Below are 25,654 nucleotides of genomic sequence, written 5' to 3'. Positions count from 1 at the left end.
AATCTTCCAATTTAGAAAAAATTGAAAACCTAAATATTTTCCATTTCAACTCAATACAAAAATCTTTGCAATAAAGAAAATTTCCTCTTCTGAATATAAAAAAATTGAAGACGAAAAAGTCCTCCTTTCTTGCTCGGTGAAGATCTTAAAAATATTCCTCTGGCAATTCAACAAAAATTACAAATTAAAAAAGTCCTGAATGCTTTTTGTTTCAAATAATTCAGCTTCAATATGCTTATTTTTGATTATTTGATTTATAATTTTTTCTTTTAAGTAAACAATTAAATATTACTAAATATGTAAATAATGTAAACGTTAAAATCTGTAAATTGTATAATTTTAAACTTATTCAGAATTATCTTGAAAAATAAATAATTATTCAGTTTTTAACACTCTACTCGTTTTTCGAATTTTTACATCTTTAAATTAAAATTCTTAACACATAGAAGTTTTCAATTGAAAGATTTTTAAATTTAGAAGATTTAAAATTAGAAAGCTATTTGACATAATTCTTAAAAAGTAAAATAAAAAAGGAGATATTAAACTTAAATTCAAGACTGAACTTAGGTTTTTGTTTTGAAATTCTTTTAAATTTAAAACTTAAATTTCCCTAATTCAAAAAAGGATCATTTTGATTGCTTAAAAGTGTACAATATAAACAAAATATTCCAAATTGCCAACTTTGGTGTGATAAGTTAAAAATTCTAATTTATTTAAATTTAGACTATTTGAAATAAACAAGATAAAAGTACAATTTTCTTGATTCGGCGATAAATATGTAGTTAGAATCTAAAGAAAAACAATGAGAAAAAAAAATATTTCGTAAGTTAAATAAAAAAATCAAAGGATAAATCCGGGTCAACAGTACTGAAAAATATTCATTTGAACAAGGTTTTTATTTTATTTCAAAAAATTAAACAAGGTTGACAATTTGAAAGTACTGCAATGCTTAAAGATTGAAATATGAATTTTATTTCAAACTTGAAGCCAAATTTCATTTTTTAATTAAAAGCTCAGAAATTTTGATTGTACTTATAAGTAACGAAAAATTTTCTTCTTTGTTTCAGGTGAGTCGAAGGCCAAAAAAATCATCAGCTCAGATATCAGTGAGTATAAAACAAATTTTTATCATTTGATTTTCAAAAACGCCTTAAAATTATTTTTTTCATTAAATTTAATTCAATAAAAAATGATTCAGAGTAGGATCCATGCACCTACTAGAAAGTGATTCGTAGCCGATTAAGTCAATAATTGAATCATTCCAATCTCCCACCCAATAAGAAAATTCAACTTTATTTGTTGAAAAGTTAATTATTATTAATTGAATGTCAAGTATTATATTTTTGCTTCTAAATTCATCTATTTTCGTTTGAAATTCTACTATGTAGCTCAAAATTGAATTATTTTCTTAAAAATTCAAATATTTGGATCAAAAGACTTTTTTGAAGTCAACGAATTTGTTAGAAGTAGAAATAATTTGTTAAAAGTGCAATTTTTTTTGGTTGATGATGAAACTATTTTGTTAAAAATTATTTTTATTTTCTCACTTAAAAATTATTTATCGTAACTATTTGGTTGTTGAATGAACTATGTGGTTAACAATTCATTTTTTAACCAAAAACTTCCAACTCTCAACTATGTTGTTCGGGATCTGTCTTTTTTATCAAATTAATCGTCTTGGTTTAAAATTTAATTATTTGGTAGAAAGTTGAACCGATTTTTCAAAATTTATTTTTGTTGGTTAAAGATTCATATCTGGTAGAAAAATTAACTTTCTTATTGGAAAAATATTTCAGTTGAAAATTCTTTTATTTTAGTGGAAAATTCGAATAATTAGTTAAAAATGAAATTTTAGGTCTAAAAATTAAACTATCTCGTAGAGATTTCGCTTTTTTGGCTGGTCGATTAAACAATTTGACTATTTTGTTGTGAATTCTATAAACTATATTAAAACTTCAACTATTTTGTCGAAACTTCAACTATTTCGTTTAAAAATTTAACTATTTTGTTGAAAATTCTACTTATTTTTTGAAAAATCAACTATTTCGTTAAAAATTTGACTATTTTCTTGGAAACTGAACTACTTAGTTAAAAGAGTTGACTATTTTGTTTCAAAATGCCACTACTTCTTTTTCATTCAACTATTTTATGAAAAATTCAACAATTTTGTTGAAAATTCCACTATTCTGTTGCAAACTTTACTATTTTATTGATCATTCAATTTAAAAAATGTTAATCCATCTTTTTTGTTGAAAATGCAACTCTTACACAGCCACACAAAAAAAGTGTGCGGATCTGGTAACAAGACACACGTATTCCTATGGATTTTGGGGCGCTGAATTTAAATTCGGTATCAAAAATCACCCATCACGTCATGGTTGAGCCATAACCTCAAAAAATGACGAAAAATCATGCACTGAGGCAAATAAATTTCAAAATGATGCCAGTGATGCAAATTTTCACTTCAAAAACATGTCGACAACTGTGAAGAATCAACCCTTGCCTAATATCAACTTATTGAACATAACTTTACCCAACAGAACCTGACCTCACCTAACCTAATCTAACCTCACGAAACACAATTCAACTGATTGTGTTGTCCCGTTGTGTTTGCGGTAACGTTTGAATCAGCTTGGGTTTAACCTGCAAAGAGGTCAAACCTATCCAAACCTAAAAAAACCTGACCTGACCTAACCTAACCTAGCCGAATGAAATTCAACCACACGTGTAGCTATGTAAGCGTACGGTTCTCAGTCTTAAGTGTGTGCTAAATTTAATAGGTTAACTCGATCTTAACGTACAAATGAATCTAACTTAACAGAACGTAACGAAATTTTGCTTAACGCAACACAACTTAACTTAATTGTTCCCGTTGTAACACAATAAAATGCATTTCATTGTACTACAGGTGGTTAAAAAATTTAGACGCACATTACTCATTTGAAGAAACTTAGAACTACAAGTAGAATTGACCACCGTTACCACAGATAGGCGCCCTGGTTACAGGCACATGCGAATAATGTTAGCAACAAGCAATTACTGCAATTACCAGCAATTCCAGACATTTATTGCTATTAATGTCATAATATAAAAGTACGCAAGAACAGGGTTGCCAACGTAATCGGTTAGGTTGGGTCAGGTTTTGTAATGGTTAGGATAGGTTAAACCTCTATGTAGGTTAAGCCGAAGCTGAATGAAATGGTGCCGCAAACACAACGGAACAACACAATCAGTTTAATTGTGTTTCGTGAGGTTAGGTTAGGCTAGGTTAGATTTATTTCTAGGTTAGGCTCGAGTTGACCCATTCGATGTAGCACACATTTGCTACTGGGAAAATATGCTTCCAGAGCTTTACGTGTAGTTTAATAAATTTCTGTTAATTCAGGTTAGGTGAGGTCAGGTTCTGTTGGGTAAAGTTATGTTAAATAAGTTGATTTCAGGCAAGGGTTGATCCTTCACAGTTGTCGACATGATTTTGTTGACAGTTTCAGAAACTTTTTTGAAAATTTAACTATTTAGTTAAAAATGCAACTATTATGTTGCAAATACATCTATTTTATTGAAAATTCATTTTTTTCTTGGTTCTTAATTTAGCTTTGTTAAAAATGCAACCATTTTGTTGAAAATAAACTATTTAGTTAAAAAATATGACTATTTCGTTGAAAATGCGACTAGTTTTTTTAATTCAACTATTTTGTGGACAATTCAACTATTTTGTTAAAAACTCAACTATTCTGTTGAAAACTTGTCTATTTTGTTGAAAATAAACTATTTAGTTTAAAAATAGGACTATTTCTTTGAAAATGCGACTATTTTTTTAATTCAATTATTTTGTGGACAATTCAACTATTTTGTTGAAAACTCAATTATTCTGTTGAAAACTAGTATATTTTTTGACAATTCCAGAAATTCTTTTGAAAATCACACTTTTTTGCTGAAAATTACATCTCTTTCTTGAAGATTCAACTTTTTTGTTGATAATATGACTATTTTGTTGAAAATTGACTTTTTGAATAAAAATTCAACTGTTTTTTAAAATACGGAATAAGATCGTTTAGGCTACTGAATACAATCTACTAGTTTATGGAATAAAATCGGGTAAGTAAAGGGGTAATGTCAGGTAGGGTACGGGGTAAATTTGGATAACGCACGGGTTAAAGTCAGTTAGGCTCTGAGGTACAGGTTAACGTTAATGTCACCTTCGGCGAGATAAAATCGATTAGTGCATAGATTAAAGACATCCAGGAAGAGTAAATTCGGCTAGTGTATGGGGTGAATTTGGGGAGGGTACGGCGTATATTCGGCAAGGCTACGCGGTAAAGTCTTCTAAGGTACGAATTAAAGTTTTATAGCGTACGGGGTAAGGTCTTCCGGGGTACGGGGTGAAGTTGGATATGGTACGGGGTAAAGTCTTCTAGGGTACGGGGTGAAGTAGGATACGGTACGGGGTAAAGTCAGCTAGGTTACAAGATAAAATCGGATAAGTCATGGGGTCAAGTTGGCTATGGTATGCCATAAAGTCAACTACAAAACGGACTACAGTTTTTCAAGGTACGAGTTAAGGTCTGCTAGGGTACGGGATGAAGTCGCCCAGGGTACGGGGTGAAGTCGGATATGGTCTGGGATAAAGTCTTCTAGGGTACGGGGTGAGGTTGAATAAGGTACAAGGTAAAGTCGGCTAGGTCATGAGGTAAAGTCAAATACGTTTCGGGGTCAAGTTGGCTATGGCGCGTCGTAAAGTCAACTACAAAACGGGCTAAAGTTGGTCAAGGTACGGATCAAAGTGAATGAACTAACGAAGCCCTAAAAAAGGAAAAATCTTCTGTCCTCCAAGCTCCAATTTCATATAGTATCTATTGAGGTTCTGTTAGAGTTTTCCTTGCTAGAATTGACTCTTTCTCATCTCTTTTCCTTCAAATTGGTATCTGATTTCTTTCAAAAGTTTTTACGTTTCGCCAGAAGGTTCAATATTTGAAAAGAGAAAGAGACGCCAAGACGAGGGTGAAAGGAAAGATTGTAGAGATTCGTAATCGAAAAAGTTTTCACGTTCGTTATTTATTTTACATAATTGAAGCTTTGAATTTGTTTTCAGGGTTGAAATAAAATCGTCGTAAGGCATTGTAGTTTAAAAAAGCGTGATGATTCCAGATTAACGAATAATAATTTATGTGGTAATGCAACAAATAATATTTTATGACCCTTCGATATTTAGGATCTTGATATATTTTTTTACAGCCGTAAACCATTAAATTGTGAAATTTTCAACCCAAAAGGCAAATTTTTTACAAGACAGTTGAATTTTCTACCCGAAAATATGACTTTACAAAAAAACTTAATTTTCAAACAAAGAGATGAGTTTTCAGCCAAAAGAATGAATTTTTTACATAGTTCAAATTTTCATACAAACAATATGACTTTTCAACAAAATAGTTTGGATTTACAAGAAAAAAATATTTTGTTAAGAAATATTTTATCTAAAAAATTTGTTATTTGAAGTAATCAAAATAAAACTGAAAATAAAATAATTAAATATAGAACTCTTGGATTTTAAACTTTGATAACTGAAGCTTAAAAAAAGTTTAATCTAAAAATTTGTTATTTAAACGCTTATTATAAACGTATGAATGGAAGCTTTTCAGCACTTCTCATATAAACAATTTTTAATAAAATGCCGTTTAACTGAAAATGTTCCTATTCTATTTTTCTATAAATTACACATTAAAGGCTTCTGCTTGAAAATAAAAAAATCACCTACAACATTTTTAATATAACAATTAAAATTGTATAATTTAAAGTCTCAATTTATCAAAAAGACTGAAAAACAGTATTGTCATTATTTTCTTTTTTGGAAATTTTCGAGAACTGTATTTTTTATAATTGTTCAATGTGATAATTAATAAAATAATTTAATGGTAATAATTTTGTATAATATATAATTTTTTTTATAGAAAATTAATTTTTTTTTGTTTAACGATTTGTATTTTCTGCTGAAATGTTGGAAAAAAGTTGAACTACTTCGTTAAAAATTTATTTTTGTTTTGTGTAGATTTATTATTTTAGTTGTAAATTTATCTTTCTGGTTGAAAATTGGACTATATTGTTAAAAATTCGTTCTTTTTTAGAAAACTAAATTCTTTCATAAAAAAAATAGCTTTTTATTTTTGTTGAAAATTGACCTTTTTTAGTTAAAAAGTCATCTATTTGTTTAAAAATGTAATATTTTATTGAAAATTCCTCTATTTTTTGGTTAAAAATAATTCCTCTTGTGTTTAAATTTTTCTTTTTTGTTTTAAAATTAATCTATTTTCGTAGCAATACCTTTTTGTTTGAGATGTCAATTATTACATTTTTTGTTGAGAATTGATCTTCGTAGGAGAAAAATTAAACTATTTTGTTGAAAATTTGACTATTTTCTTTAAAACCTTTTTATAAATATCAGTTATTACATTTTTAATCAAACATTCGTTTCCTTATTGACCATTTTTTCTTTTAAGTTTATAATTCCACTGTTTGCTAAAAAAAAACTAATTTTTCAGCGTGAACAATCTACTTTTTGATCAAAAATTAACATTTTTTTTAATTAATATTTTCAGGTGAAAATGGAATCCACTCAAGTAAAGTTTAAACTGCTTTATTGAAAATTAATTTTTTATATAAAAATTTATTTTAGTTGAAAATTCATCTTCATGATTACAAATGGAACTTTTTCAGCTGTTTCAACTATTCCATTTTTAACGTTAAATTTGTAAATTGGTTAGGTTTTTGAACAAATTCCGAACCATCTTGTAAAATTAACTATCGTTCAATTGTTAATACCTAAAACATAGTTAAATTTTTGAAATCATTAATTTATTTATATTTACACACAGAAAAAAAATATATTTTTCCATTAAAGAAGCCATTTTTTTAATATATTTTTTTTTTCTTTAAACCAAAAATAACTTCAAAATAAAGAAAATCATTTCAAATTAAAGAAATATTTTTTCAGATTATATTATATCTTGTGACACGAATTTTTGTGATATTTCAAGTGATTGCGTAGATGTTTCTTCCAAAAATTTGTAAAATTTATGGTAAAAAATAAATTCAATGTCATTTCCCGATTTCCCCATCCAGCGACCTCCCTCGGACTTAAAGTGGTCAACTTTTTGGCAATCACCTATAACTAGTTTGGTTCCTCTGCGACTTTTTATCCAAGAATCGATTTCCCGGCATTTAAAATACCGAGGCGCATGAACGGTCGTCCGGAAGTTCTCGTTTGTGACGGAAGACCAATGGTGTCTGCTGGGGTTCCTCGCGAGGAATAACCCTTTCCACCCCGGTTAAGTTTTCGCTGAACCTTTCCCGCGACCCCCCAGTAAGTGCCCTATCAATGAGACTGACCGGTCCTGAAATTCAAGGGATGTTAAGGAGATTTTCGAGGGCAGAAAACGCAAGAGGGGGAGAATCAGATTGAGAAAGAGCCTCCAAGCTTGACACGATTTCAAAGATTTTCAGTCACTGAACATTCGTCACCTTGTGCAATACGAAAAAGGAAGTGTCAAAGTGTCTAAAAAAAACTCATCTTTCCTCTACTATCTAAAACTCTAACTTCCAAAAATAATCCTGAAACCCTCCTTAACCCCCAAAATCCTGAAACCTTCCTAAAGCTCGTTTTCTATTTTATTTAATCATCCAAAGTCCTGCAAACAAGTATTAAACTCGTACAAAGAATTAGTGTTCCTGTTATTGCTTTTTTTATTTTATTTTCATTTTTTTTAAATAATCTTTAATTAATTTTTTTCGTTTTTTATGTCTAGATTTTTTAGATGAATTTTAAAGTCGGATTTGCCCGCGGTGAAATATTTGCTTAATAAAGGTAATTATTAAAAGTCGCGAAGTGGTTTGTACTCGTGACTTTTCTGCTGTGTGCGTAGCTAACTTTTTAACGAAGCGGGTTTTCAAGGGATAAAAAGTTGAAAATAAATTTTAAAAAGTGAGAAGTCGCAAACGCGGTCGCGAAAATTGCCGGATCGCTAATCCTGGCTGACAGTGTCGTCGAGAAAGTTGTCCGTGAGTCACGTCGCGCATCAATCTGGAAATGTCAAATGACGTGTTACTGGCGCGCCCATTGGCTGGTGATTGATATGCTTACGGTTCTTCTTTCGCGAGTACGATTTTCGTTGTGACATGGATGGATTTCAGGGTTGGTACCAACAGCAGCATCAGCAAGTTCTTCAGCATCATCAAAATCATCAGAATCATCCAAATCATCTGAATCATCAAAATCATCAGACTCAACTAAATCAGCAAAGTCATCCAAATCATCAAAATCATCAAAATCATCAGAATCATCAGATGAGTCATTATGAGAATAATCGAGGGCATCAACAATATCAGAATAATGATCATCATCAGCAACTTCAACATCAGCAGCAGCAACATTATCATCAACTCCAACAGATTCATCACTACCCACATCATCCACCAGATTATCTCTATCGACTCTCACTCCAGGTAACTTCTGGAATTATGATAATGAACCTTGGAGCAGTACAAGCGAAAATTTCCGAAGGATGCTCAATTTTAAAATCGTTTTCCTTAGATCTTGATTTTCTTAGGAATTGTGAAAATCACGAGGGGTTGTGAAATCATTTAAATCCAGCGATCCCAAAATCTTTGAGAATCGGAATTGACGATTTAGGATTCCAGATTTCTCACTGTGATTCGTTGGATTTTATAAGATCTCTCAAGAATCTTTTCAATATTCGAAAAGATTTTTGAAGACTTAAAAGATTTTCAAGATCTCAAGCAAGATTTTAATCTGTTTTTCAACTGATTTTGAATCGCTGAATCTATGGATCCCTGAAATCTTGCAAATATTAATCTGTCTTTTTAAGAAAGACATATTATTAAATTTCTAATGGATACTATATATTCAAATCATTTCCCTGGAATCTAATTTTTTAGAAGTTTTGAAAATCACGAGGGGTTATTTACTTGTAAAATCATTTAAATCATGCGATCACAAAATATTAATAAAATCGGAATTAATGTTTTAAGATACCAGATCTCTCAAGAAACTTTTCAAGATTCAAAATGATTTTTGAAGATTTCTTTACGAAAAAAATGCTTCACTATTGTTTGAAAAAAAATTTGTAGCAAATAACTATTTATTTCCAAGGTTATATGAGTATAATTTTTGAATTTTGTGATCATGCAAAATTCAAAAATTTGTTTTAAAATCTTCTAAATTCTTATTCAAAATTTGATGAAACCATTTGACTTGTTTTTAAATCTTTATTCAATTTCCTCTACAAATTCACTTTTAAAAATAAAAAATCATTTGAAATTGTTTACAGGAATCTAAAGAAAATTTGTGTATTCTCTTGGTCTTATGTCATCATTGTTTTTAAACAAATAGAAAAGATAAGGTATCACAGACTTTTCTTTTACAAGAATTTATAGATTTTTTAGTTTAAAAAAATGTATTTTTGAATTACAGGAAAAGTATTATCTAATTTTTTTAATATCTTTAAAATTGAAGTTCCTGAAGCTTGAAAATTCTGAATTTTTCTAAATTCAACATTAAAAACAAAACATTTTTAAGTCTCAAATGTTGATGTGGAAATTTCAAAAGAAGTCTTTTAAATCTGAGAAATTAAATCTTTTTTATAAAACAGAAATTGCGTTTGAAAGGGTTTGTAAACTAATATTTTCACGTCCAGAAATAAAATTTCTTTATTGAAATACAACAGCATTATTTTTATCTCTATTATAGTATAATTTTACTTTTTTTTACGTTTTGTAAACCAATTTCATGTTTTAAAATTTAAATTGAAGGAAAAACTCAATAAAATGAGAGGGCATGCAAAATATCACGTTCTAAAATTAGAATCTAGAAAGTTGTTCTTGAATATTATTTTTTCAATTTTTAATAAAATTTTAAATAGTTTCTTTTACAGTTGGCTGATTTAACATTTTTTTGTTCTTATTTTAAAGATCTTTTTATATGTAAGTAGGATCTCGTAACTCTTCTTCAAATATATTTAAATAAAAAACGTTTTTAAATATATATATTTTTTTTAAGTAAATCAATTATAAATTAAATTGAATTCAGAGGTTTTTATTCAATTGAGAATCTTTCAATTTCAAAGATCAGGGAATATGAAATTCAGAGACTATTTTTTTGTAAATATTAATCTGGATCAAGAAAATTGTTTAATTTTACATTTTCTCAATGTCCCCACTTTAAATCTTGATACTTTTGTATTCGAAAATTTACACATTGTTAACGATTAAAATAGCCTTATAAAAACTGATGCAAACTTTGAATTTGAACTTTCTTTTAATTAGGGGCATCCTTTTGTTTCATTTGATGAAAAAATTTCAATTTGTCTCTCTGAAACTTTCTATATTCACCATTACCAGTACAAAATCTGATAGTTAGTCACTGAAACACATAAATCCAAGAAACGACTTTGAAGACAGCCTTGTGGTTGATTCTAACTTTTGGCACCGAATCCAATAGTCCAATACGCCCGACCGCTTTAAAATCTATACTTACGCTTATCGTTGCCATTGAATCAAATTTAAGTTTTCACCAATTTTGCATGAAACCGAGAAGAGATTGGACAAGTTCCAATAAGAGATGCCCAATTTGGTTGCATTCCATCTCCAAAAGAAAAAAATATTTATTTAAAGTGTTGGCAACATGGTATAAAAATGTTATCAATTCTAATTTAAATTCTGATTAAAAAATGTTAAAATTATAAGAGTCTGAAAGTACATTTTTTCTAAATTTAACGTTTTTAATCTGAAAATTTCTTGTTTGTAATATTGGGATGCTCCAGGCCTTCAACTTTAATATTTTCTGTCGAAAGATATTTCATTTTTCTATATAGTTGATAAAATTTGGCTGATTTTTGAGTTTGGGATAGGGATTTTTAGTCGGGAAATATAATTTTTACAAATGGGACAGGGAATCCTTGTGAAGAATCATAATTTTGACTTTTGAACAGCGAATTTTTGTGGAAATTTCTCATTTTTGCTTAGGGGAGGGAATTGTAGTCAATGAATATAATATTTGGAGTTCGTCATAGGGAACTTCAGTAAAGAATTATGATGTTGACAATTAAAAACAGGGAATTTCAGTGAATAATTGGAATTTTAAGTTTAGGATAGGGAATGTCAAGAAAGAAATATAATCAGGGAATTTCAGTAAGGAATTATTATTTTGACTTTAAGCATAGGGAATTTTTGTGGAGAAATACAATTTTTAAAATGAGACAATGGATTTTAGCACAAAATTAAAATTTTGAGTTTAGGATAGAGAATTTAAGTCAAAAATTATAATGGTGGGCTTTAGATAGGGATTTTTCTTGAATAATTATTATTTTTACTTCGAGGATTTTGGTACACAATTCAAATTTTATGTTTGGGAAGGAAATAGAGAATTTCAGTAAAGAAATATAATTTTGTCAATTGAAAAAAGATTTAACGTACTGAATAATAACGCTGAGAATTGGAAAAATATGTGCCATTAAGAATGATAATTATTTCTGATAATTTCTGATTTTGAGACAAGGATTTTTCTAAACGATTTATACAGCGGAGAGTTTGGAATAGGGAATTTTTATGAAGAAATACAATTTTGACACGGAATTTTCATAAAATTTTATAATTTTGACTTTCAACAGGTAATTTCCGCAACAAATTAGAATTTTTTATTTTTGAGACAGGGAATTTTCTATTTCTCTTATTTAAAAGTATAATTCTGACATAAAACTGAAAATTTTCGTGAAGAATTATAATTTAATCTTTAAGACAAAGAAGTTTCGTGAAAAATTATTATTTGACTTTAAAAGGAATTTTTGAAATAGAAGGAACACTTTAGAAAATAATTTTTAATGAGATTTGGATGAAGGGAATTTAAAAAAATGCTAAAATTCAGAAGTGTAATTTATTTATGAAATTCTCTATTCCAAATTAGAAGTCAACACTCTAAATTTAAATCTAAATTTAAATACTTTTTACTAATTTCAATTAAGGACTCAATTCAAAATACGCAAACAGTAACTGATTCTTATTAGTAAAAATTAAATCTAATTCCAATTTAGAAAGTATGAAATCTTTTGAAATGTTTAAAACCCCCTTGAAATATTTTCAAAAATTCGAAATCATTCGTATTTTTTAACTCTTTCAAATTGGCCGGAAATAAAAAATCATAGGTTTGGCAAATACCCTGTTAATATCGAGTTGATTATTAATATAATTATAAAAACATATCAGTGATAATATGAAGAGTCTAGAAAGAGGAAATACTTCGAAAGTAAATTTGAGATCATCCGGCAAAGGAAGAAAAATGGAGCGCCTAGCATGACTTGGTCATCAGTGCAGTCGACCCGCAAGTCTTGGTAGTGGAAAGGGTTCGAATCCCAGCGTAATGGAACCTGTGATTTTTTTTCCAAAAGACTTTTAAGATTTTATTTTCTAAACAATACTCTTTAATTTTCAAAGACGATATTAATATTCAATGTCCGCTTTTTTAAAATTGTAAGATATTAACAAAACGAAATTTTCAAGTCTCTGAAGATAAACTTTACGAAATGCTTTGCGATAGAGAACGTATCCATCCTGGGAGTACCTGCCAGGCCATGAAAACATAATTTGGCGTAGGTAACACATAACTCGTTGGCGTAACTGTCAGATAAGGTATGGCATATTCGGTTGGTGTGGCTGTTTCAGAACGAGGGACGAGGAGATTTCCGGTTGTGTATGCCGCGGGCGTAACAGGCAAATGCCATAAAATCATACGGACACGTCCGAACGAGTTTGATTAATTTCAGCTGAAGTAACTCCGCAGAGGATTGGATAAGGAATGGTCGTGATAAATTTCATAAATTTGCCACGATTGCACCCGGAATCGGGTTTTTATGATTTTACATTGATTGCTTCAAGATGGAACTTCACAACTTCGTAAGGTTTCATCGAGAAACCGAGGAAACCGGGAAAAGGGTGGGAGTTTTGTTCACCGAGGGAAAAAAAAAAACAAGAAAATGGTTTTAGGATTATTTAACAAATATTACATGCATCTTTTTAGGTGATTAATTTTTATTTTTTAAGGTTTCAAATTTTTCATAAAAACTTTTGTTGTAAGATAAAAAATTTTAAAGGGTTTTTTCAGTAACCCTAAAAATAAATTCTATGATAAATTTCTGTTTTGGGTGTCAAATTTAACCATAACATTGTTTTTTATGAAACGAATGGAAAATATTAATAACTTAATGACCAATAATTCCCTGTACCATAAGCCCTAATTCAACTAATTATTTTTATTGCAATAACAATTTTTTCAAATTGCTAAAATGTGGAAAATAGAACGCGATTAAATTAGATGCATTAAATTTTTGTTAGTAAACCATACATATAAATATATGAAAATACCTACAAATATAATTGAACTAACTTATTCAATACATAGACCATTTTTCATATAAAAAATATTACATAAAAAAGTCGAATTTTCAACAAAATACATTAATTTTTAACTAGAAAGGATCAATTTTAAACCAAAAAGGGAATAGTTACATTTTCAGAGAATAAAATTAATTCTGAAACAAAACAGAAAAATGAATTTTCAAGAAAAGTGTTCAGCGTTCAACCAAAGAGTTAAATTTTAAACCAAAAATTGTATTTTTTAACCAAAAAGGTTAATTTTCTATAAAAAGGTGAATTTTTAACCAAAAAAAAACATTAATTTTCAACCAAGTGATAGAATTTTAAATTGAAAATTGATTTCATTTTCAATTTAAGAAACCTTATTATCCATCAATTAAATTCCACAAAAAAGACGAATCCTTAAAAAAATCTTTGAATCCTGAAGCAAATAGATGAATGCAATAAACATTACTAATTTTTTAATCAAATAGACGAATTTTTAAAAAAGTTAAAATTTGAAGCTAAAAAGTTGAGTTTTTTCAAAAGTAGTTGGATTTTAAATCGGAAAAGAATAATTTTCAATCAAGATAGATAAATTCCCAATGACATAGTTGAATTTTCACTAAAAAAGAGTTTCAAACAAAAGTGAAATCGTTAAATATTCAGTTCAAAAAAATAATTTAAAAAACATTTTCAACCACTTGAATTTAACTAAAAACGACGAAGTTTGAACAGAAGATTTGTGTCCTCGACCAAAATGAAGGATTTTCAACCAACAAAATTATTTTTTGACTAAAAAAACGAATTCCCAACAGAATAATTAAATTTTCAATTAAGTAGTGTAATTTCTAACCGAAATTTTCTACCACATTTTTTAAATTTTCAAACCAAAAATTAGAATAAAAATCTTTAACGAAAAAAATAATTTCTGACAATTTAGTTGAACTTTATATCAAGTTATTAATTTAAAAAAATGAATTTTCAGCGAACCATGTAATGGATTTTATTTCAAACAAAATTTCAACAAAGACCAAAAATGGAATAGATTTTCAGTGAATAAAAATTGATTCTTTACAAAAAATAACGTATTTTATTAAAAAGGTTCAATTAAAATAAATGAATACCCAAAGAAAAATTTCAATATTTAACCATAAAGTTGAATTTTTAAACACAGTTGAACTTTCAACCAAAAAGTTTATTTTTTGCAAAGAAGATAAATTTTCCTCAAAAAAGAATAATTTCCTACAAAAAGGTCAATTATTAACAAAATACATCAATTTTCAACTAAAAAATATTCTTTTTCAATCTATCTCCCCTGTTTGAAAGTATTTTGGACGAGAAGTCTACAAATAATGTAGTCCATTCCTTATAATTTGTAATTTTCTCAATTGCTTACTCTCAAATACATTAATATAATACAAAGTTGTAAGTTGAAGGGAAATTTTTAATTAAGCACTAAGGCAGCGAAGTAGTCTTTTTACGGCCGAGCTTGAGCTCGCAAAAACGAGTCGCAGCTGAGGCGAACCCGTGGCGTAGACGAGTACTGCGCGGAATAGTGCGTGTGGGCGAAGCAATAGACGCGCACGCGCTCCAACACAAACAACGACCAACTTTGCTACGTCAAACCACGTCCAGAAAGCAAGGAAAAATTACTCGTATTGCATGAAGAACTTTATGAAAAACCTAACTTATTTTTTGGATAAGATTATTAAATTAATAATAATTAATGAATACAGAATTTAAAAAAAAGTATTCTTTACTCTCGGAAGCAAATCAATTTGGTTGAATAACAATTCATTTCTCCCTTTTATTTCTGATTCAATCGACTTGGCTAACAAAACAGGAACGATGGAGTTGAAGCAAAGAGGGAAAGTAACCCTTTTGTTCAGAAGACCCTTTGTCAGTGAACGAATTACTGTTGCTGTTTAGGATGTCCTTTCATTTGCCCCTTTTCCTGCACTTCTCTCTTTTTAAATTTCTCTCTCTTTCTCTCCCTCTCTTTTATTTCTAGCGTCTTGTCACAATCGACTTCCCCTTTAGTCTCCCTTTTAAAAGCATTGCTGATAACGCGGTTGTAATTACTGAGCGTTTTGGCTGCCAATTACTCAGCACGAATTACGTTACATATATATTTCCTTTGCGAAGTGAGATTCTTCCCTCGATTTCACTTCAAAGGACACATTTCTCGGGTCTAGTTATTTCGATTGGAGTTTCAAGAATTGCTTAATTATAATCTAAAGAGTGAGAACACTCCCGGTAAAGGTCAATTCTTTCGGAGAAAATTCTATTTTTTATGTAATAATCGAAAGAAAGAAATGCGCCCTTTAAGCGAAACCACGATAACATCAACCTCACATGGAGTATTCAACTATTTATCTAAAAATGGAGATGATAAAACAGAAATTTTATAGTAAAAAGAACAACTTTTTTTTAATTAAAAATTGTATAGTTAATTCTTCAGTTGACTTTTCAACAACAAAAATAAATCAAGTTTCAAAGAAGAATGTTAATTTTCCACTAATAAAGACAAAATCTTAAACAATATACAAATATTCTCAACTAAAAAAGATCAATTGACAAACAAAAATTTTATAAGGTGAAACCGTTCAATAGCCCTCCCTTCTATAGCTCTTCTGAGAATTGACGCCGCGTTGCAGGCAGGTGTAAAACTAGTTGCTCGGGGTGCGCGGGATCTGCGATTATCACTCAGGCGAGCACTCAAGAGTGAAAAAACAAAAGTGGAACCAAAAATGGAAAAGTTATAGTTTCGATTGGAATAATTCTCGGCAAAAAATACCCATTTTTAAGAAAATAGGTACATTTTTAACTAAATAGTCGAATTTTCAATAAAAAAATATCTATTTTTAAGAAATTGGTTAGATTTTTAAGCAAAATAGGACTTTCTACCACGGGACAAAAATTATTTTTCAACCAAGAAAGATGCATTTTAGAAAATTCATTTTCAACTAAATGATCGAATTTTCGAACAAAAAAGATAAATTTCAACAAAAAATAGTTGAGTTTTCAACCAAAAGAAAAATTTAGGACCAAAAATATAATATCTAATATTTTATCAACAAAAAAGTGAATTGAAGTGTTGAATTTTCACCGTAACATTAAATTTTCAACAAAATAGTTGCATTATTAAACAAATATTTGAATTTTCAACCTACAAAGATCAAAGATCAACAAAAAAGACAAATGCTCTGACAAAAAGTTTAATTTTTACTTTAAGTGTTGCATTTTTAACATCATAGGTGAACTTTCAAAGAAATAGTTTAATTTTCAATTGAAAAAGAAAACTTTTCGAAAAAAAATTATTCTCAATAAAACAGTCCAATTTTCAACCAGACTTAAATTTAAAAATCGGGACATTAATTTTTCAAGAAATCGGTTGAATTTTCCACATCAAAATCTATTTTGAAGCAAGAAATATTCGTTCTTAAGCCAAAACGACAAATTTTCCACTCAAATAGACGAATGTTCACCAAAAAATTTGAATTTTCGACTAAAAAAGGTACTTTGTAAGTATTTAATTTTCAATTAGGAAAGATGACTTTAAGAAAGGCTCATTTTCAACTGAATGATCGAATTTTCAAACAAAAATAATTAAAGCTTAACCAATACCGCTTGCGTCAAAAAAATTTAATTCCCAACGACATAATGGAATTTCTAACCAAAGATTTTTTAACAAAAAATAATTATGGTTCTGCAAAAAAAATTGGATTTTCTCATTGGTTTCTATTCATTTAGTTCACATTTAAGAAAGAAAAATAAGAAAAAGCGAAAGTTTCTGGAAAACAGGGGAAAAGATAGAAAAAAAGGAAAATTAAGAAGAGTGTGAGGCCCGTGATTGGATAACTTTATTCGACTTCACAAAATATCCACTTATTTTCCGGTATAGTAGCTATTCTGATTACGTCATCAAAATTCGAAAACTGACACTTAAAGAAAAAACTAGCCTTAATTTGTATTCCATTTCGGAAAAATCATTCTGTGCCGAATTACTCCTCCTAATTTTCTCTCGAGAAACTCATCAAAAGTCATTCCAGTGTTGCGCATTTCTGGAAATTGAATCGGGAAAATATGAATTTCGATTTTGCAGACACTCTGTTTTGCAACTTGACTGGAATTGGAAACAGCGAGCAGAGAAATAACTTAATCTAGTCCTTGTTACTAAAACTTGTTCATCATGGATAGCGACGTAACGAACAATTATTTCGCATGTCTCATGCCGCGCAATCGAAATACAAATTCCAACACCCTCCGTAAATTTGCTTGCGCAGCACGCAATTCCCTGTAACATCGTTTGCAACTGGATTCGCGCCACTGTTACAAAGTTGCGGTAAAACCCATAGAGGAAGCGTCGGCTTTAAAATAAACTTTCGCGATATAATTATCGTGATACGCACGTTGCAGTGGAGCCTTTTATCGACCCATTTTACGCCACCATATAGACACTGGGACACACTTCCGGTTCGAAAAATCACCTCTTATTTGTTATATTTTATTTAACACTCTCATAACAAGGTGGCCGCAACATTTCATTTTGAAAAATACCCTGAAGTTTTCCTGATTTACGTACTACATTAGTCCTAGTCATTAATATTCAATAATCATAATTTTAGTATTGCAGCAATCTAAAGTTAAAATTTAGACATTTAGGATTATTTTATTTCAACAATAAAATATGACTTTTCAATCTAAACGGACAAGTTTGCAATAAAACAATTCAACTTTCAACCCAATGGTCAAATCTTCAATTCAAAAATATTAAACATTCCTTTGGATGGGTTAAAACGACATGAATTTTCAATGTCACCGAAATTTCCAGGATTTTAACAGCATTACGTAAATCAGTCAAATAAGAATCTATGTCTTCACGAACTTTTCTAGAAGAAAAAGAACAATTCATCTCTTTGTCCATAACCTTGAAAGCAGCTAGGGACCATTCATAAGCCACGCTCCTAATTTTTGGCAATTATAAACTTCGTTCATAAATCAATAATCCAAATAAAAAAGTGATTTTCAGAGTAAGTGATGGAAGGTGCCTCATAGAATTTCACGACCGATAATCCCTTTGTAATTTAATTTTTAAACTAAAAAAGTTACCTTTTTATTCATAAATGGAATAGTTAAACTCGTTTTAGAAAAATAAGAATACTTTGAAATTATATTTTAAAAAACCGAATATTAAAGACTAATTGGCGAATTTTAAATACAAATCAGTTGAATTATCAAATCAACAATATGAAATTTTGATTTTAAAATGTTAATTTTATACTCAACCAGACGTATTTCCAACAAAATAAAAGAACTCTCAACTCGAAAGTTAAATTTTCAACTACGACAAAAAACGAGTTTTAAGAAAATAGTTTAATTTCAAGAAGAAGTTGAATTTTTTACTTAAAAAAAAAAACATTTTTGACAAAAAACGGAATAAGTAAATTGTCAATTACGAAAGTAATTTTTCGACGAACAAAAAGGGTGCAGTTCCGAATAGGTGAACGTGACGATTTCCTTCACACTGCGTATACTTATGTATTTTGACGCGCTGATTACAAAAATTAGAGTGAAAATTGGCGACTCGGCGATTTTCATGGTGAAATTGCGAAAAAAAACCATTAAAAATATGGTTTTTTGCGTTTATCTGAGTCAATATGCAAAATCTCGCAAAATGTTTCCAATAAAAGTTGTAGATCGTACAAAAATACACATTTTTTTACAAGTGATAGTTTCCAAGAAAATTAGTGATATCTCAATTTTTATGAAAAAAAGAGCATTCTCCATTGGTTTCGGTTGGGTTCACCCACGCTTTTCAGCACGGGAAGGTTGGAGTATTTTGAAAAGCATTTTTTTTTTTAATTTTTTAATTGTTTTATCTTTTACTTTTATGATTTTTAAATATATTTTAATTTATTTTAATTAGAAATTCTGAGAATATTATTTATTGTCTTGATTGTATACTAAGTACTATGAGCGCGGATGATGGAGAAAGACCTGTCGCTAATTGCATCGAAATTTGTAAATTTGTTACATTTCATCAGATATATCTGTGATTTTCTCAGAAACTATTACTCGTAGAAAAAAATGTATCATATAAGAAATGTGTATTTCGATAAGATCTACAACTTTTATAGAAGCGTTTTGCGAAAATTTATGTATTGGCTGAGATAAATGCAAAAAAACCCCGGCATCCCAATGCCTGGTCACAAAAATAACTTAGTTCAGACACGACCCCCTTTCCAACGTGTTATGGGGGGCGTGAAGACACCCCTGTGACTGGTCACAGAAATAATGTAAGGTCACACCCCTGCCCCTTTTCCCACGCGTCATGGGGGGTGGGAAGGCACCCCTGTGACTGTTCACAGAATTAATGTAAGGTCACACCTCTGTCCCTTTTCCCACGCGTCATGGGGGCGGGAAGGCACCCCTGTGACTGGAACTAGAAAAAACTTAGGAAACGGATTCAATTACGCGTATAAGACGGGCTGCTGACACTGGAGGACGGTTAACACTCGAAAACGAAAAGAGCATGATTTTTATGGTTATTTTCATAAAAATCGAGATATCACTAATTTTCTCGAAAACTATCACTCGTACAAAAAAATTTATTCCACAAAAAATATGTATTTCTATAAGATATACAACTTTTATTGGAAGCGTTTTGCGAGATTTTGCATATTGGCTGTGATAAACGCAAAAACCCACATTTTTTATGGTTTTTCCGCAATTTCAACATGAAAATCGCCTAGTCGCCAATTTTCACTATCATTTTCGTAATCAGCGCGTCAAAATACGTAAGTATACGCAGTGTGAAGGAAATCGTCACGTTCACCTATTCGGAACTTTATCCAAAAAAAATATATATATATTTTCAACAAAACAGTGCATTTTCCAAACAAGAGATGAATTTGTAACTAAAATTTTGAATCGTCTACCAAAAAATTTAATTTTAAAAAAGTAGTTTAACTTTCAAATCTAGTTGTTAAATTTTTACCAAAAGATGATTTTTTAAACAAAAAGATTAATTTTCTACCGAAAAATTAGAATTTGTAACAAAATTCAAGTATGCTCAAACAAAAAGTTGAATTCTCTACTAAAAAATATTAATTTTCAACTAAAAAGATTAATTTTCAAACAAAAAGATAAATTTACTACCACAAAAGAAAACTAAAGAAAAAACTAAGAAGACTAAAGAATTCTGAACTGAAAATTTGGATTTTCAACTAAAAAAGAATTCTTAAACAAAAAGATTAATATACTACCAAAAAAGACGAATTTTTAAATAAAATTGTTAATCAAATTCAAGGGTCCTAAACCAAAAAGCTGAAGTTTCAGTTAAAAAGATGAATTTTTAAACAAAGAGAATAATTTACTACCAAAAAAGACGAATTTTTAATAAAATTTAAGAACTTACAAACGAAACGTTGAATTTTCCAATAAAAAACATGAATTTTTAAAACAAAAAGATTAACTTACTGCCAAAAAAGACGAATTTATAATAAAATTCAAGAGTACTAAACCAAAAAGTTGAGGTTTTAATTAAAAAAGATAAATTTTTAAGCAAAAAGATGAATTTACTACTAAACAAGACCAATTTTTAATAACGAAAACAAATAATTTTTAAAAAGTGGTTCAATTTTTAACCAAGCAGTTGAATTTTTTATTTATAAACATTAATTTTCAACAAATAATGAAATAGTTGAATATTCAGTTAAAAAATTTAATTTCAACAACAAAAAACGAATTCTTAATCTAAGAGGTGAATTTTAAACTATCATGATGAATCTTCATAAAAAAAAATTATGTTTGAAGAAAGTGGTTTAACGTTCAACAAATTGAATTTTCATTGAATTTTTAAATAAAAAGAAAAGTTTTTAACGAATAATGTGACAGTAGATAATTTAATCAAAAAGTATTTTTATTTAAATAAAAAACTGGTAAATTCAACAATCAAAAGACGAATTTTTAAAAAACTAGTGGAATTTTCAACCAAGAAAGTACTATTTCTACCGACACAAATGGGTTTTCAACCAAAAATGAAGAAGGCAGTGAAAAAAATAAATATAAATACAAGGCAAATAAATTACTTAAAAGAATATTATATTAATTTAGCCGAAAACTTTATTTTCAAAAAGCATGAACTTTTCCCTGGCCAATTTGTTAGTTTTCCTGAACATTATTATCTAAAAATCAGAATTTCAATCTTGTAACATTCTTAAAATAGAATCTTTTATAGCTGGAATAAAAACCTTTAAAATTCAAATGTATTATCCTTAACAGGTATTTAAAGTGCCTCTTATGGAAATTCCTTGAGTTTGACATGATTTTTTTTCAAATCTCTGATGGCCACCCTAGAAAGACCACAATTAATATTGCCTCATTCTTCATGTGATTTTCCAATTTCTGGAAATTTCTGAAAGAAAAGCGGATGACCTACATTTAGAGACTTTAGTCTTTATTCCTTGAAAAATGAAAAAAGCGTTTTTCTCCCGGAGAGTTTAAAGTGTCGCATAGTTCATATTATGCAGGTCCATTCATTTTTTAACGTGGCTCTCGAAAGTCATCCAACCATCACTTCAAATTTATGAAGCGTCCTATTTAATGGAAATTTCTCGCCACTTTTTCAAGAGATTCTATTTCAGGCACTGGCCCGAGAAACATAAAATCGGGATTCGATCGAAAAAAGAGGTTTCAAGTTATAAGCTCAAATTACCATTTTCAATAAGAAAATTGATAAAAATTGTCAAAAATCCTATTATTATTTTGAACTTTTACCACTTTTCATTAATTTAAACCTGGAGAAATCGTGGCATTAGGTTAAATTAAGAGCTTGAATTAACCGGATGTTTCAACTCCCCAGATTAAGATAGTATCAAGCTCAAGATCACGGCACTACCGCTGGTCACCGCACGACCACTACACCACCGCACGGCCACAATATCCCCGCATGAACACCAATATCGAAACAAAATTATATCTGAATCGTAAATTCAAGACGCTCCCAACCATGTTTTTATTTGAAAAGTCATCCGCGTCGCAGAGTGGTTATTTTATACTTTTTAAACTCATTCGGATCATAGTGCGTGCTGTGGAAAAACGGAAAAAAGAATTGTAAAGACCGCGGCATTAATGTTCGAGATCGAGGTTCGAGCACAATGTAACGGTCACATTATTCTCAGCCGTTGCAGTTTCATTTACTGCCGACGGTAAGTTTGCTGATAGGTTGCCGGTTTGCGGGATATTCATTAAAACTGGGAAACTTTTCCCTTGAACGGGTTTAATTTATAGTCGCGCTTTCGGATCACCCGCCGGAAAATTTTATCTCACGTCTGTTGAAAATATACAATGTTTAAAGCTCCCAGGACAGCAATAACAGTAGAGTAACTGAGGTAGTGTCATTTTGCTGTCTTGGGCAAGTTCGTTTTCGTAAATGTCTTTTAAAAACACATCTTTTAAAATAAAAACTAACTCTAGAAAACAGACACAGGCGCTGCGCGAAATTGTAAATCTTCTTATCAATGTAACGTTTTTTGTTTAATTTAATCAATTTCCGGTAAAAATTGTTAACATAACCTAAAATTGTCCCAAAATTGTAAATCTTCTTTGAGAACTATACCGGTTTCCGGTGAAAACGCGAGAATAACCTGAAATTATACAAAAATTCGACTCTGCTGTGAAATTCAATGATTTTTTTATTAAAAGTTGTGATTTCTGTCATAAAATGTTAATCAAACAAACAAAAATTTCATTTCATGGCTCTGAATGATACGAAAAAAAGAATAAACTGATTTTTAACAAAATTATACGAAAAATTTAATAATTTTTTCTCTATAAACAATTTTTTTTATTAAAAAGTAAATCTTCTAACTTCATAACCTCTAGCTGTTTCAGAACATAAATCTTTTTCAAAAAGTAATAAGCAATTTAAAAAATGAAGAAAGGAGGACTGCTTTTAATTTGATTGAATTACAAAAAATTTATTTTGTTTATTAAAAAATTAGACATTGATAATTATAAATAAAATATAACTTCTATGATTAAATTTTTAATAATTTTAAAATATTAAATCAACTTAAATTTTTACTCAATTTTGAAACATTTAATTTTCGATCTTCGAATCTTCCTTAAACTCTAAGGATTTATTAATAAAAATTACAATTTTCGATGCAAAAAAAACTCTCTAAAACAATCTTGTAAATTGTAATACTGCCATTGTAATAAATTGTAATAAACTTGTAAATTTCATTATTTTAATCATAAATCATTGGGTTTATGGTAAGTCTAACGATTTTGTGTGTAAAAATAAAAATGGTAATATTCTTTGAAATCAATTAATTATTTATTGAAATTACCAATAATTTTCGAAGAAAAAGAATAACATGTAACAACATAACAGAAAATGGTTCGGAATTGTAAATCTTCTTTAAAATACAATGATTTTTGTTTAAAACAACAGATTTACTGTGAAAAATACCAACATAACCTACAATTGTCAAACATTTGTAATCTACTATATACATTTTTTTGCCTATATTAAAAATACCAATTTTCGACGAAAAAAAATATCATGGTCCGCAATTATTAAAATATTCTGAATCTTATTAAAATTATAACGATTTTTATTTGAAAATATCCTAATTTTTTATTTAAAATTCCAAAGTAACATACAACTAGTAAAAAGTTATGAATCTTCTTTGAAATATGAATATTTTTGCTTTAAACAAAAAATTTCAAATCTTGTTCCAATTACAATAATTTTTGTTTTATTTACCAATTTTTTGTGTAAAGTGTTAACATGACCTAAAATTGTTAACATTTGTGAATATTCTTTAAAACATTTCTTTTATTAAGAATAACAATTTTCGACGAAAACACTGGCGTAATCCAAAATTTTTCTAAGATCCTAGAAACCTTTTAAATTCTAATGAATTTTGTTTTTAAAAACAAATTTTTGATGTAAAGTGCTATTGTAACCTAACGTTTTTGAACAATTATAAACTTTTAAAATCTGATACTTTTTGTTTCAAACACTAAACGGTAAGAGAGGTAACAAAGCCAAAACCGTAAACATTTGAAAAATGTTAAGTCTTAAAGATCAAATAAATTCGTATCAAAAATACCCATTTCTGGTATGAAATGCTAAAATAACCCAAAATTGTTAAGTATTGGAAATCACGATGATGATTTTGATATTTACAATAATTTATTAGATAATTTTAAAGTTTTACTTTAAACGCGCAACAATATTAAAAAGTTCAAATGTTTTTCTCATTAAAAGGGATTCCTTTTAGATTAAATGTTCAAAATTTCAAATTGAAGATGGAACACTACATCAAGTGATGAAAACACAATTCATTTTTCAACAGCAATGATTGTGAGATGTCCGAGACATATCGTGACACCACTTTTCTCAGTTAGGAAACCAATATCTTATCAGAGCAGAAGCAAACCAATTGGTATCAATAGACACCTTCAGAAAAGGGCAACCCGAATCAAATCTTAAATTCCAGAAGACCTTCCTTTCAGTAATGTATCAAGGGTTTTGTGAGACATTGCTGCAAATATACCGTCTCTTGGACGATCCCTTAGCTCTGGTATGTTGGCTCAGAAAGCACATAAATTCCTCCGGCACATGGTGCCAAGCTTATGAACAATAACCCTTATGTTACCCCGCTGTTGCGGGTGTCCCGGACTCGGTAATTACAGAGCCCCATAAACATTCTCCTCACGGCTCAATCTCGTCAAAGACAGAGAGCATAACTAGTGGAGCAGATGCTTTCGTCGACACAGCTAATGCGATCTTCCTCAAACATATATGTTGGTTGGTACAAAACGACAACCCTATTGCCATTTGACGATTACGATCTCTCATGATCAGGATGTTTAATGGTCACCATGTTTAATGGTCGCCAAGTTTCATGGTGCGAATTAGTCATAAATCGACCCTAAACCTTCCCATCTCATTTAATACTTTACCATCTATTAATGTAAGGTTTACTGCGTCGTTGATACAAACCATGAAGTGCGTTCTGTTTACAAGACCTTACGATCCAGCATTACATCAGTTCGAGAAAATGCAATAAGAACTTGTAGTGTCTCTTGATTTTGATTCGTATAGTAAGTTATAAAAAAAAGCCATAGAGATATTGTCATGTTTGGATATCGAAATTCTCTTCGAGATCACCGAGCACCAATATTCCGTATCGTTTATCCGATCTTACTGTTTTCT

At 29.4% G+C, this 25,654-nt stretch overlaps 1 protein-coding gene across 1 annotated transcript in view; it reads left to right on the top strand.

Annotated features, from left to right (window-relative positions):
- Window positions 1–25,654, top strand: part of LOC117172305 (transcriptional-regulating factor 1) — a 640,201-nt gene that overhangs the window by 581,708 nt on the left and 32,839 nt on the right. Inside the window, exon 9 of the mRNA XM_033360077.1 lies at window positions 1,068–1,106. Within this exon, the coding sequence (XP_033215968.1) occupies window positions 1,068–1,106 (39 nt within the window). The remainder of the gene's footprint in view (window positions 1–1,067; window positions 1,107–25,654) is intronic.

Source organism: Belonocnema kinseyi, chromosome 5 (assembly GCF_010883055.1).
Source record: "Belonocnema kinseyi isolate 2016_QV_RU_SX_M_011 chromosome 5, B_treatae_v1, whole genome shotgun sequence".
Taxonomy (NCBI): Eukaryota; Metazoa; Arthropoda; class Insecta; order Hymenoptera; family Cynipidae; genus Belonocnema; species Belonocnema kinseyi.
This window is presented reverse-complemented; position numbering and strand designations above follow the sequence as displayed.